The following is a 15,289-nucleotide window of genomic DNA, read 5'->3' as shown; positions in this document are numbered from 1 at the left end:
CTCACACTCATCTCTGTAGTGTATTTAAATCAGAGGAGCTGCGGGCATCCGCTGACAGACAGCCATGAGAAAAATGAACTATGACAGGAAGAGGGAAATTAATGAAGAAAATCAATCAAAATCAGCACACACACACACACACACACACACACACACACACACACACTTACACACACTCGGCCCGCGGGTCTATGGTTTCCTAAAACACGGCATTCCTCTGCTCAGTTTCCTGTTTTGCAGTTTGATTGTGTGAGAGAACAGGAGAACATTCAGGTTCAATTCCAGTCCAATTAGACAATCACTAACTTACATAACAACTATCACTTACATTTTTTTACATTTACCATGGAGCAACAATGTTTTATACATTTACCATGAAAATGCTTTGTTTGTTTACATTTACCAAAGAACTGTTTTATTTTATGACATTTATCATGGAAGTACCATGTTTTTTTTTTTACATTAATCATGAAAATACCTAACTACTATGCTTTTTACATTTACCCTGGAAATATATATATATATATATTTCCAGGGTAAATGTAAAAAGCATAGTAGTTAGGTATTTTCATGATTAATGTAAAAAAAAAAACATGGTACTTCCATGATATATATATTTTTTTATATTAACATGGAACTACCATGTTTTTTTTACGTTTACATTTACCATGGAAAATTACATTTTTATGGAATTAACATTCAGAAAACAAAAAACAAAAAAACATTTACCATGGAACTACCATGCTTTTTTAACACTTACTTGGCCATTTAACATGGAACTGTCTTTTTTTTTAATTACATTTACCATGGAAGTACCATGTTTTTTTTTTTATATTTACCATGGAATTTTTTTTATATATTAACATGGAACTACCGTGTTTTTTTTTTTACATTTACCCAGAAGCTACCATGCTTCTTTTTCTTTTCTTTTTCCCTTCGTACTTTTTTCTTCTTTACATTTAACTGAACATGTTTTTTTTTTTTTTCATTTTATTGGAACTACCATGTTTTTTTTTTATTTACCACAGAAATACCACGTATTTTTACATTAATTACGGAATTACCGTATTTATATTAGCAATATAAACTACCACATTTTTACATTTACCATATGTTTTCTTTCTTTTTTTACAATTTTGACATTTACCAAGAAGCTACCATGTTTTTTTTAATTCATGAAGAAACTACCGTGCTTCTTTTTTCCTATTTTTTTTTTTTAACAAATCACAGAACTACCATGTTTTTTTCTTTTACATTTACATTTCATGGAACTACCATGTTTTTTAATCATTTAACATAGAAATTTTTTTTTTCATTTACCACGTCTATACCATGGTAATTTTGGTACTTTTACTGCTGTCCAGTTACAGGTAGACACTGTGTGTGTGTGTGTGTGAAGGTCAGCATTTTGATTTATGTTGCAGTTTTGATTTGAAATTGCACATAAACACCAGAATTCTGTATTCACACACACACACTGACCTTTTGATGTGCAGATAAAAAGCCTCTCCATCTGAAAAGTCAAGAAGCTCCAAAACTCTGAGTGTGTGTTTGTGAAAAGCCTCCAGCAAAAGGGCAACTAATCAGATCGCACAACTCACCCTCAAGAAAAGAGACACGGAAACTAGGATAATGTCAGTCTAAATGAGTGTGTGTGTGTGTGTGTGTGTGTGTGTGTGTGTGTGTGTGTGCAGTCTGACATCACAACGACTAGACACACACACACACAGCAGACAAGGATCTCACATAAAACAACACTATAGCAGTACTGTAGTACAGTGATGGCAGTGCTGTATAACTGGCCTATTCATGTAGCTATATAAACCATAAAAAATTACAATGATAAATAAGATATATTAAAATATAAATAATATTTTTAAAATTTAATATGGTACTTTTTTGCACAATGAGAAATTCCTAGAGAGCACTGACGCTCAGGAGTGTATGAGGATGTTTCTGTTCCTCTGTAAAGGAAAAGGGGGATCAGAGAAGAAACATGATGCCCATCATCTCACAGAGGTCAGAGGTCACACGTCATACCTGCTGCTGTACAGATGAAACCAGAGGGCAGGTGACCTCTTTAACATGAGAGTGGGTCAAAGGTCATTACTGGAACCCACTGACATTCAGAGGTACTGAATGGAATACTAATGTACTGCACACTCACAACTGCTTTTACTAAACGCTAGTATGCTCAAATAAAGCTTTCAAAACAGTATTACGATTAAAAATGGTCCAAATATAAATAATATATAGAATTTAAAAAGATAATCAAATATTAAAATACATATAAAAATTATGAATAAAATGTTAAAATAAAAAATACATAAAATTATAGTTTTTTTATTACAAAAATAAAAATATTTAAAAATAAATTCTATATAAAAATCTATTGTTCGAACTACATATGAAATAAGTAAAATAAAGTATATAATATATAAAACATGAAAAGAAGACAAGAAAAAAAAAAAAAGTTTTCTGTCCTAACGCTGTGTTTGTGCTGAAGGTGAGCCAGAGAGCGGTGAGACAGCAGTGAAATGTTTAAACAGGAAGCGGCAGGCAGAATGAAACCTAACAAAAAATTCATAACTAATGTAAATTATTTAGACCGAAAATTAAATCAGTAAGCACTAAAAGACACAAACAAAGCCTTCAGCCTCTGCAGAGAGCGTATGTTCAGATAAGCATACAGGCGTACTGTATTCTCACTGATACTGTAATATGGATAGTAAACACAGTACAAAACCCAGATGATCAACCACATTTGTCACAATGTGCAGCAAACAATCAGCGTGAGATACTGTATCCCACAATGCAACATGCTCGACTTGAGCTTTCATTTCCAGTGTAACGAATGAATATGATTTTTTTTTTTTTTTTGAGTCTTTTGACTTATTCTTTTGATCGGAACATCAAATATTCAGACATTAACTTGAATTTGGATTTTTAAAAAAGTGAAATTTTGCTTAATGTGCAAATTTAAAAATGTTGGCGAAATGTGAAAATTTGAATTTCAAATGTGCAAAATAAAAAAAAAAGTTGTGAAATGTGGAAATTTGAAAAAATTAGCAAAATGTGCAAATTTAAATTTAAAATGAGGAAATTTGAATGAAATGTGCAAATGTGCAAAATTTTGAGAAATGTGCAAATTTGAAAAATGTTGTGAAATGTGCAAATTCAAAGAATTTTACAAAATGTGCAAATTTAAATTTAAAATGTGCAAGTTTGAACGAAATGTGCAAATTTTAAAATTTTTGCAAAATGTGCAAATTTGAATGAAATGTGCACATTTAAAAAAAATTGTGAAATGTGCAATTTTTGGCAAAATGTGCACATTTGTGAAAAGTGCAAATTTGAATTTGAAATGTGCAAATTTGAAAAATTTAGCAAAATGTGCAAATTTGAATTTAAAATTTGAAAAATTTTGTAAAATGTGCAAATTTGAAATTTTCCGGCTAAATGTGTAAATTTGAAAGAAAAGCTAAATGTGCAAATTTGAACATTAGAATTTATTTCTGCACTTCACTTTTTTGTATTTGTATTAAATATTTGTATTTTCTACTATTTCATAATTTGTTTCTGTATCTTTTATTACTGATTTTTAGGGCCGGGACTTTAACGCGTTAATTTAGATTAATTAATTACACAAAAATAACGCGTTAAATTTTTTTTACGCATTTTAATCGCACTTATTTTTGCACTGCGGAACGTTTCTCACTGGATGAGTTTCGGCGGACCGATTATACTGGAGCACCAACTAGCGTTCAGACAAAAACAAACCACAGTGAACATGGACAAAGAAGCTGATGAATTCGCTTTGGTTGGCCCTGTGGATGGGAAATTTTGTTATAAAAAACGAATGGATGGAAGCGTCGATAAGAGCATGGTTGTGTGCAAGCTATGCAACAAGGAATTCGCATATCACCGCAGGACATCGAGCCGTTTGCTACACTTAATGGCAATATTGCACTGGTCTGTTGGACTTGGTTGAACAAAAATAAACAATATTTTGCTGCTTAAGCTTATGTATTCAGTCATTATTCAATGGTATAATTAAAAATCCATATGAAAAAAACGTACTCCTCACTGTTCTCAGGTCAAATATTTATATGCGATTAAAATGCGATTAATTTCGATTAATTAATTACAAAGCCTCTAATTAATTAGATTAATTTTTTTTAATCGAGTCCCGGCCCTACTGATTTTATTTGGTTACAATTATTTATTTATTTATTTTTATTTGTTAAATTTGCATCAATATATGTGACCCTGGACCACAAAACCAGTCTTAAGTCGCTGGGGTATGTTTGTAGCAATAGCCAAAAATACATAGCATGGGTCAAAATTATTGATTTTTCTTTTATGCCAAAAATCATTAGGAAATTAAGTAAAGATCATGTTCCATGAAGATTTTTTGTAGAATTCCTATTGTAAATGTATCGAAATGTAATTTTTGATTAGTAATATGCATTGCTAAGAACCTAATTTGGACAACTTTAAAGGTGATTTTCTCAGGATTTAGATTTTTTTGCTCCCTCAGATTCCAGATTTTCAAATAGATGTATCTCGGCCAAATATTGTCCTATCCTAACAAACCATACATCAATAGAAAGCTTATTTACTGAGCTTTCATATTATATATACATCTCAGTTTTGTAAAATTTAACCTTATGACTGGTTTTGTGGTCCAGGGTCACATATATGCATGTATAATTTTTGTCAAACCAATAAAGTACTAAAATGTCACTAAAATTAAATGGAGAAAGAGAGTGTTTGATATTAATGAAAAACTCTTATTTTATTAATATAAATATCTGCAACAGGTCTGAATAAAACTACAGTCTTACAGAAGCTTTAGTGCAGCGGTCATGACAAAAACAGTGTGTGTGTGTTACTGCTGTTTGAGGAAAAGCGCTGCTCCGCTCTGAATCCATGTGTCATGATCTCCGGCACACGGCAGCTGTACGTTTGTCACCACACGCTGACGCTCAGCACTGCTGTACACGGGCAGAGAGATGCACTCGTCCGGAGAATAACTTCCCACAGCGCTCTGAAACACACACACACACACACACACACACACACACACACACACACACACACACACACACACACTATATAATGCACAACCTTCACTGAAAACATCACATCAGTGTAATCAGAGGATAAAGTGTGTGTGTTACCTGCGGGATCCAGGCCATGTAACACGCAGGAACGGCAGACACGCTGGGAGAGTCATGATGGCTCTCAGCCAGACGGTTTCCATCGAAAACACAACCTTCCAACTGCAAACCGCCAACCTACAGAAAGAGAGAGAGTGCTTAGTTAACAGTGTTGGGGAAAGTAACTTTTAAAAGTAATGCATTACAATATTGAGTTACTCCCTAAAAAGTAACTAATTATGTTACTTAGTTACTTTTTATTGAAAGTAATGCGTTACGTTACTTTTGCATTACTTTTTAAATCTTAGCAGGGCTTGCTTGTTTGTTTTTAATATAAAAAGTTCTATTTTTGGCAGATGTAAAAGCCTTTTCATGTTGAGTAATTTTTGCTTATTAGCACGGATGAATTGGATCATCGAAGGTCGGCAGCAAAGACATCGGTTAAAAAAATAGGATTAAATACATAAAGGATATTTGTATTATTTAACATTAAATTATTGCAGGTTTACGTTGAATTGAACTGTTTGTATTCATTTTGAGGAATACTTACAATTTCTCTCAACATGGGGACAGGAGAGCTTTTAATCAATAAATGGGGGGGGAAAGTAACTCGGATATTTTCTTGTCAATTAAAAAGTAATGCGCTACTTTACTAGTTACTTGGAAAAAGTCATATTATTACACCAACTCTGTTAGTAAACATTAACTGTCAGAGTGTATTTTTAAACCCTATTCAATGAAAGCATTTGTACCTTCACTTGTAGTTTAGTGTCAGCGATTTGACCCCTCCATGATGCCACAAACTTCAGACTGTCCATAGAGCAGCTCATCAGCCTACAGAAACACAGAAAGAAGGCATTAAAACAAAGCATTTCATTATTTTTTCAACCAGAAGTTCACTTATGTTGGCTGTAATTTTCTGTCTAATAATCATTTCCGTCCTCTGTTAGTGCCCTATGACTTCTGCAATGCACAAAACACAAAAGCAATCACAGAATATATGCATAAAAATGGAATGTACTATATAAGCGTTTGGCAAATATTTGATGAATAAATCAAAAGTAGGGTTGTAAAATTATTTCAATTCAAACTTTAGTAGCTTTAGTAATTACTAAACCACTAAAAGTACTTCTCAAAGTAATAATAATGATCATAGTAATATTACTAATGATAATACTACTACTATAATAATAATACTATTGATTTTATGACAATTATGCAAAATATTACTGTTGTATAATAAAATGTACTTCTCAAAGTGATAATAATAGGAATATTAGTAATACTTCTAACAACATTGATTGATCTGAAAATATGAAATATATTGCTGTATATTAACATGTACTTAATATAATATTAAGAAAAATAACAGTTTATGAAAATGATCTGACATTTAAAACATTACTATTGTATTGTAAAATACTGTAAAACTACTATTACTAATAATAATGAAGTTGATTCAAAAATATTAAATATATTACTATTGTATAATAAAGCGTACTTCTCAAAATAATAATAATAATAGGAATATTAGTAATACTACTATTACTAATAATAATACAATTCAACGATGCAAAATATTACTATGGTATAATAAAATGTACTTCTCAAAGTAATAATAACAATGATAGTAATATTAGTAATGCTAATACTACTACTATATAATATCAATAATACCATTGATTTTATGAAAATGATGCCAAGTATTACCATTGTACAATAAAATGTGCTACTCAAAGTAATAATAATAGCAATATTAGTAATACTTCTATTACTAATAATAATAACGACATTGATTGATCTGAAAATATGAAATATATTGCCGTATAGTAAAATGTACTTAATACAATTTGAATACAAATAAGTTATGAAAATGATCTGACATTTAAAACATTACTATTGTATTGTAAAATGTATTTATACTAGTAGTAATACACAAATATGTATAAAAATGCATAATAATAATAGTAATTTAGATTTTTACTAATGTTATTACTATTAAATCAAAAGATTTGTTACATCCAAGTTTTTATGTATACGTTAAATTTATGAAAAAAATATTACTATTGTATGGTAATTTTTTTTTATAATGGTAGTAAAAAGCATGCATGAAAATGTGTGTAAAATGTAAAAAATTCATCACACCATTAAAACACAATCCAGAAAAATGAAAACAGAAAACACAACTCAGGAATAAATAAATAAACTAAACATTTCCAGCAAAGAAAATGCTGTATACATTTGGGGGAATTAAGGCTTTAAGAGTTTTGTATGTAAATGAGCTCATTTTAGTGTAACAGAAGTATGTGATTGAGTTTTTGTGAGTTTAGTTTAACAGGTGTGCAGGTGGTGTAAGTTACCTCAAGGTTTTAGTTTAGCAGCTGTTTGTTACATAAGATACCACAAGTTCAGTTTAGCAGGTGTATGTGGAAAAAATGAGCACTTGAGGTAACTTGTGACCCCAAGTTTAGTTCAGCAGGTGTTTGTTTATTTTAATAGGTGTATGTGATGACTCCAGTCCATCAGTTAACATCTTGTGCAGCCAAAAGCTGCATTTTTTGTGAGAAACAAACCCATCATTAAGACATTTTAAACTGTAAATGGTAAAATATGAGCCCATAATCCATAATAACACTTCCTCAAGTAAAAAAACTGCCATGTGTTAATTAAAACCACTTGGATGGGATTGTTTGAAGCTGCATTTAAACTGCATTTTGAAAGTTCAAACTCGGGGGCACCATAGATATCCATTATATCTTGGATGAAAAGGGGGTGAGTACATTATCTCTAAAGTTTTGTTCTGAAAGTGAACTACTACTTTAATTGTTTTGATTTTTATAATGCAATAGCTCCTTGTCGATCCACCTGTTCAGTGCTGCATAAAAATATGGGTCGATTTTGGTACTTGTCTGAACAAAAATAGCAGGCAGGCTTATTGACAACGCAAATTCGTTCTCTGGCAGCAGGTGGCGCTTTTGAAACGGCAGAAATATAATGGTTTCCCTGGTAAAGATAGCTGATTTTGAAACATGCAACACTCATATTTATGTAATAAAATCATAACTTTTTGAAGTTTGTCACATTAAGCCATATCGCAATGCTTGTCTTTTTGTCCCCAAATTGAAATCCTAATTAAGATTTTCTTTAAATCTTTCTTTAATTTAAGACTTTTTATGGCTTTAAATTTGATACAACTAAATTTAAGATTTTTAAAGACCCACAGAAACCCTGATTAAAATCCTTTGTAACATTATAAATGTTGTTAGTGTCACTTTTGATGAATTTATTGCATTAATGAACAAACGTATTAATTCTTTTAAAAAATCTTACTGACCCCAAACTTTTTGTAATAAATAAATAAATGAAAAATAATTATTTTATAAATAATCAGTCCTTTATTTACTTTATAATACTAATAGCAAACAATCTGCATCTAAAATTAAAATTAATAATTCTAATTAAAATATTTTCACCAGAATTCCCCCAGAAACATGTCACATATTTTAGCAGGTGTATGTGATGACTCAAGTCCATCAATCAACATCTTGCGAAGCCAAAAGATGCATTTTTTTTTGCAAGAAACACCCCCATCTTTAAGACATTTTAAACTTCAAATGGTTATTTCTGGCTAAAATATGAGTCCATAATCCATTATAACACTTGTCTTCCTCCAGTAAAAAAAATGGCCATCTCTTGTTGTCTCTCACATCAAAATCCAGCCACATATTTAATTTGGCTTGTAAATGGTGCTTGATCTGTGCAGATTTCTCTCCTGATTCAGACTAGATGATCATTTTTTCACCAGAGGAAGCAATATTATAGATGATGGACTTGTATTTTAGTTAAAAACATCTTAATGATGGATTTGTTTTAGCTTTTGTCTTCTCAAGATGTTAACTGATGGACTGGAGTGGTGTGAATTATTGTGATGTTTTTATCAGCTGTTTGGATTCTCATTTTGACGGCAAACATTCACTGCATTATTTCAATTAAATTAAGTAACAAAACGATTTAGTTAAAGGAACACTCCACTTTTTTTGGAAATAGGCTCATTCTCCAACTCCCCCCGAGTTAATAAGTTGATTTTTACCGTTTTGAAATCCATTCAGCCGTTCTCCTGTTCTGGCGATATCACTTTTAGCATAGCTTAGCATAGATCAGTGAATCCTATGAGACCAATAGCATCACGTTCAAAAATGACCAACGAGTTTCCATATTTGTTGTATTTAAAACTTGACTCTTCTGTATTTATATCGTGTGCTAAGACCGGTGGAAATGCAAAGCTGCGAGTTTCTAGGCCGATAAGATTAGGAACTACACTTCCATTCCGGCGTAATAGTCAAGGAAGTTTGCTGCTGTAATATGGCCGAAGCAGGCGGAGTATTATCAGAAATGAGTTCCCAGCTATGTTAGCATTTGCACATGTGCTGCGTGGTATTACTGCTCCTGCTTCAGCCTTATTACGGCAGCAAACTTCCTTGACTATTACGCCGGAATGGGAGTGTAGTTCCTAATCTTATCAGCCTAGAAACTCGCAGCTTTGCATTTCCACCGGTCTTAGCACACGATCAGGGTGTCTACAGGTTTGACCAAGCTAAATTTAAGACATTTTAAGACTTTTTAATACCATTTTCAAACAAAATTTAAGACCAAATTGAAAGTCCCGCAAAAGTCTAGCACAAAACTATGAAGATATTTTAAATTATTATTTTATTTAACTGATTATTCTTGGGAATATTCAACAGAAAACACTATTCCAGAAGAAGAAATTATTTTCTATTCCATGACAAAGTCAAGGCTCTCACACTCTTTGAAGCCAATGTAACAAACACGGATTTTGAGTCATGGATCGGATCATTTTTCGGATCAGCAAAAAAAAAAAAAAAGTTTGTTTTTCCCTAATTACTGAATGCTTACTTTAGGTAGGCTACTTCTCATCCACAGCAAAAACTACTATCTGAACTAAAGGTCAGTAACAAAACAAGAACAATTACACAAATGACAAGTGTAAATGAATACAACATAAAGATAGTAATAAAATCAATAACACTAGTATTCAGGAGGGGAAATTTAATAATTAATTGTAAAATAACTAGTGTTTCTCACTGCAGGTATTTATAGGACGCTGTCTCTTTAAGGCCAAATGCACGAACCGATCGAAACGCATCTCTTTCTCAGCTGTTTCGGTTCACTGAAGACATAAACGACTGTTAAACAGAATACCAAAACGGGTATTAAGACATGACTTGGTATGTACGTTTCCGTTCAAATAGCAGTTAAAAGAGGAATCAATCTGTGTGAATCGCGCCGCGCGCCTCTCTCTCCTCTCTCTTTCTCTGCGCGTGCTCGCGTCAGGTGTGTGCGGCAACGTAAAAACATGTGCTAATTATAAACTTTTACTCTATGATGGTTAAACTTAACAGTTAATCTGCGAATCAAATGCGTGTAGTTTGGCGGAAACCCGCTAAATCTGGCAACACTGCGGCGTTGTCAAGCAAGCGCGTGTCTAGCAACAGAACAGATTTAGAACCTGCGCAGGAGATTCTCCTCAAAACGATAAACTTTTCCTTTTCAAAGGGTAAAAAATTTAAGACCCTTTGATTTAGATTTAAGACAAATTAAGACATTTAAAGGCCTTATTTTAGGACAACGGAATTTAAGACTTTTTAAGACTTTTTAAGGATCCGCGGCCACCCTGACGATATAACTACAGAAGAGTCAAGTTTTAAATAGGACAAATATCAAAACTCGTTGGTCATTTTTGAACGTGATGCTATTGGTCTAATAGGATTCAATGATCTATGCTAAGCTACGCTAAAAGTGATATCGCCAGAACAGGAGAACGGCTGAATGGATTTCAAAACGGTAAAACTCAACTTATTAACTCGGGGGGAGTTGGAGAATGAGCCTATTTCCAAAAAAAGTGGAGTGTTCCTTTAACTATAATATTCCTGTCATAAGGCTCTTCAAGTTAACTTCAGAAGTGTGTGTTTCTCAGGCGTGTGTTTAGTTCATCACCTGGCGGTCTCCTGTCTCAGCGCATTCAGGAAAGTATCCGGATGGAAGAGCTCCGACAGATCCAGCATCTCTGACAGCAGTCCGCCCCTCTCTGCCCTCTCCACCCATCCCTACACACACACACACACACACACACACACACACACACACACACACACACACAGAGAGAGAGAGATCAGTGATTGGTCGTGGAGATCAGTGTGTGATGACAGAAGTGATTTGAGTGCTGCTGGTGTCAGTTGTACAGTAACAATCGCCGTTTCCTTCTCAAATCTCTTTCTCCACCTGCTGCTTTTCCTCACAAGACTTTATGCTTCAGAATGACAGAGACTCTAAGAACATCAACAGATAGTTTTTGTACGTGTCCATCTTTATATATTCATCAGTAGCACATTTAAGATATCAATATACACTCAGCATGTCTTTGTGCAAGTGTTGCAGAAATAATACTCTGTATTGATGGACAATATAAACTCATTTTGCGTTTACAATAAACATAACATTATCATCTGTTGGTATGAACATTATTATATACTACTGTTCAAAAGTTTGGGGTCAATAAGACGTTTTTAATGTTTTGTAAACATTTCAGGTTTTAAAGTTTCTTGTGCTTACCAAGGCTGCATTTATTTGACCAAAAATACAGTAAAAATTATGAAATATTTTTTACAATATGAAACGACTGTTTTCTATGTGAATGTGTGTTAAAATGAAATTAATTGCTGTGATCAAATCTGAATTTTCAGCATCATTACTCCAGTCATCATGTCACATGATCCTTTAGAAATCATTCTTATATGCTGATTTGCTGCTCTTAAATATTTTGTATTATTATCAAAGTTGGAAAAAGTTTTGCTGCCCAATATTTTTGTGGAAACTGTGATACATTTTATTTTTCAGGATTTACAGATAAATAAAGAGTACAAAAAACAGCTTTTATTTGAAATAGAAATCTTACGTAACATGCTTACTGTCACTTTTGATTAATTTAATGCATCCTTGATGAACTAAAGTATTACTTCTTGTTTTTAAAAAAAAATCTTACTGACCCCAAACTTTTAAACAGTAATGTAGTGTATGAATAGGCCTTTATTTTAAATATAATTAAGTATTCTACTGTATATGTTACCCTGGACCACAAAACCAGTCTCAAGTAGCACGGATGTATTTGTAGAAATAGCTAAAAATACACTTTATGGGTCAACATAATCAATTTTTCTTTTATGCCGAAAATCATTAGTATAAGTAAAGATCATGTTCCATGAAAATATGTTGTACATTTCCTACTGCCAATATATCAAAACGTAATTTTTGATTAGTAATATGCATTGCTAAAAACTTCATATGGACAACTTTAAAGGTGATTTTCTCAGTATTTTTTTTTTTTTTGCACCCACAGATTCCAGATTATCACATAGTTGTATCTCGGCCAAACATTATCCTATCCTAACAAACCATACATCAATGGATGCTTATTTATCCAGTTTTCAAATGTTGTATAAACCTCAGTTTATAAAAAACTGGCCCTTATAACTGGTTCTGTGGTCCAGGATCACATATTAATTTTAAATAAATAAAAATAAGAATGATCAAATAAATATATTAAAAATATGTATGACATAAATAAACAGTCATTTATTTGCTTTATAATACTAATAGCAAACAATCTAAATCTAAAATTAAAATGAAGTTCCAATTATTTTCAACAGATTTCCTTCACATTATACATGATGTTGTCTTTAAAGAACTTCAGCAAGATCTGTGTTCAGGAGCCAGCAGAACACGACCCACAAAGTCTCTGACACAAATATGCTTGATTTCCTGTTTTGAAGCAGTTTGAAGTGTTTATTCGAGTCGTTGCATTTCTGCAGGTGTGTGTTTTGCTCAGATCTGTTCATTTGTTAATAGACGGGTCACATTTACAGATTTCACAGATCTCTGTAAACAGCTGCTGTTGTGGAAATTCGACTCACTGGAGCAGGTGTGTGTCATAACAGCGCTGATGGATAAGATTCAATTATCTGTTAGAGGAGCGAACATGAGGAATCCGGTCTGAGGTCGATTACAGACCATCTCGGGGTGAGTTTTGGCACATGGACCTCGAAGAACTTCATTTTGGTCAGTTTGTGTGTTCACAAACCTGTTATAGAATCATTTTAGGCAGGGCTCTACACTTGCTTTTCTTTTTAGTGCTCCTAACTTAAAAATGTAGAAGCACAGTCAAATTTCAGGAGCACCTAATCAATAATCAAAAAATCGTATTCAAAATTACGAATTGATATTTGACTCCTTAAAGTGATCTACAGGGGAATGTTTTACCTTTGTAATGGCATTTTGGCAACTTTTAATAAAGTATGTTATCTTTTATGTCAGATTTTCTAAAAATTATATTTGTAAGGCTTTTTAAAATTTCTAATTAAAACAACAGAATAGGAATAAGAATAAATCAAATGAAATCAGTATTAACCAAATTTGTTTGTACTTTAGAGGTGGCTTGTATAGATGTATTTTCATGTTTAATGAGGCTCAGAGGTGGAACAAGCGCAAGCAAATTAATAAATTCAGATTGTTTTAAATTTAAAATTTTGAATATATAAATATTAAATGATTTAAATCATTGAAAAGATACTTTCAAAATTAAACTAGTCACTGATTTAATAACTGAATCATATCATTTATTTGATTCATTCGAATGGCTGATACATTCAGGAATAAAGCAAGTGACTGTCTTTATGAATGTGAAATTGAATCATTGACTCTCTAGATTTGTTTGAAGCTGTGAAATGTAAATAAAGTCACATTTTTTGAGAATAAAGTCAAAACTACAAAAATAATAAGTCAACATGTTTCGAGAATAAGGTCGAAATACTACGGGAATAAAGTTGAAATATTTCGAGAATAGTCACTTTTTTGAGAATAAAGTTGAAATGTTTCAAGAACAAAGTAAATATGTTTAGAGAATAGTCACATTTTTTGAGAATAAAGTCAAAATTACGAGAATAAGGTTGAAATATTTAGATAATAAATTCACATTTTTTAATGATAGGGTCAAAATTACAAGAATAAAGTCGAAATGTTTCAATTAAGTCAAAATACTATGAGAATAAATTTGAAATATTTAGAGATTAAAGTCTAAACTACAAGAAAAAAAATTGAAATGTTATTAGAATAAAGTCACAATTTTTGAGAATAAAGTCAAAACTACAAGAATAAACAGTTGAAATGTTTTAAGAATAAAGTCGAAATATTTAGAGAATAAATTCATTTTTTGAAAATAAAGTCGAAAGTACAAGAATAAAGTCAAAATGTTTGGAGAATAAAGTCACATTTTTTGAGAATAAAGTCAAAACTACAAGAATAAAGTCAAAATGTTTAGAGAATAAAGTCACGTTTTTTAAGAAAAAAGTCGAAATTACGAGAATAAAGTCGAAATATTTTGATAATAAAGTCACACTTTTTAATAATAAGGTTGAAATTACAAGAATAAAGTTGAAATGTTTCAATAAAGTCAAAATACTAAGTCAAAAGTCGAAATTACGATAATAAAGTTTGAATATTTCGATAATAAAGTCACATTTTTTAATAATAAGGTCGAAATTATGAGAATAAAGTCAAAATATTTAGAGAATAAATTAATTTTTTTAAATGCAGTCAAAACTACAAGAATAAAGTCAAAATGTTTAGAGAATAAAGTCACGTTTTTTTTGAGAATAAAGTCAAAACTACAAGAATAAAGTCAAAATGTTTAGAGAATAAAGTCGAAATTACGAGAATAAAGTCGAAATATTTTGATAATAAAGTCACACTTTTTAATAATAAGGTTGAAATTACAAGAATAAAGTTGAAATGTTTAGAGAATAAATTCACATTTTTTAGAATAAAGTCAAAATTACAAGAATAAAGTCAAAATGTTTCAATAAAGTCAAAATACTATGAGAATAAATTTGAAATATTTCGAGAATAAAGTCACATTTTTTGAGAATAATGTCGAAATTCTCCTCTGTCGAAACGATCCTTTGTAACAATTTAATGAGCAATGCGCATAAAAATGTATGTCAAAGCCATAAAACAAACAATTAATCGCCATAATCGCAATTATTTCTTCTATA

At 31.6% G+C, this 15,289-nt stretch overlaps 1 protein-coding gene across 1 annotated transcript in view; it reads right to left on the bottom strand.

The window, feature by feature from the left end:
* Positions 1–4,779: 4,779 nt before the first annotated feature.
* LOC141285246 (cytoplasmic dynein 2 heavy chain 1-like) overlaps positions 4,780–15,289 on the bottom strand; it is a 144,620-nt gene continuing 134,110 nt past the window's right edge. Inside the window, exons 70-73 of the mRNA XM_073818284.1 lie at positions 11,181–11,290; positions 5,915–5,996; positions 5,184–5,300; positions 4,780–5,050 (exon numbers count right to left, since the gene is read on the bottom strand). Of these exons, the coding sequence (XP_073674385.1) occupies positions 4,892–5,050; positions 5,184–5,300; positions 5,915–5,996; positions 11,181–11,290 (468 nt within the window). The 3' untranslated portion in view covers positions 4,780–4,891. The remainder of the gene's footprint in view (positions 5,051–5,183; positions 5,301–5,914; positions 5,997–11,180; positions 11,291–15,289) is intronic.

The sequence above is a fragment of the Garra rufa genome, chromosome 14 (assembly GCF_049309525.1).
Source record: "Garra rufa chromosome 14, GarRuf1.0, whole genome shotgun sequence".
Taxonomy (NCBI): Eukaryota; Metazoa; Chordata; class Actinopteri; order Cypriniformes; family Cyprinidae; genus Garra; species Garra rufa.
This window is presented reverse-complemented; position numbering and strand designations above follow the sequence as displayed.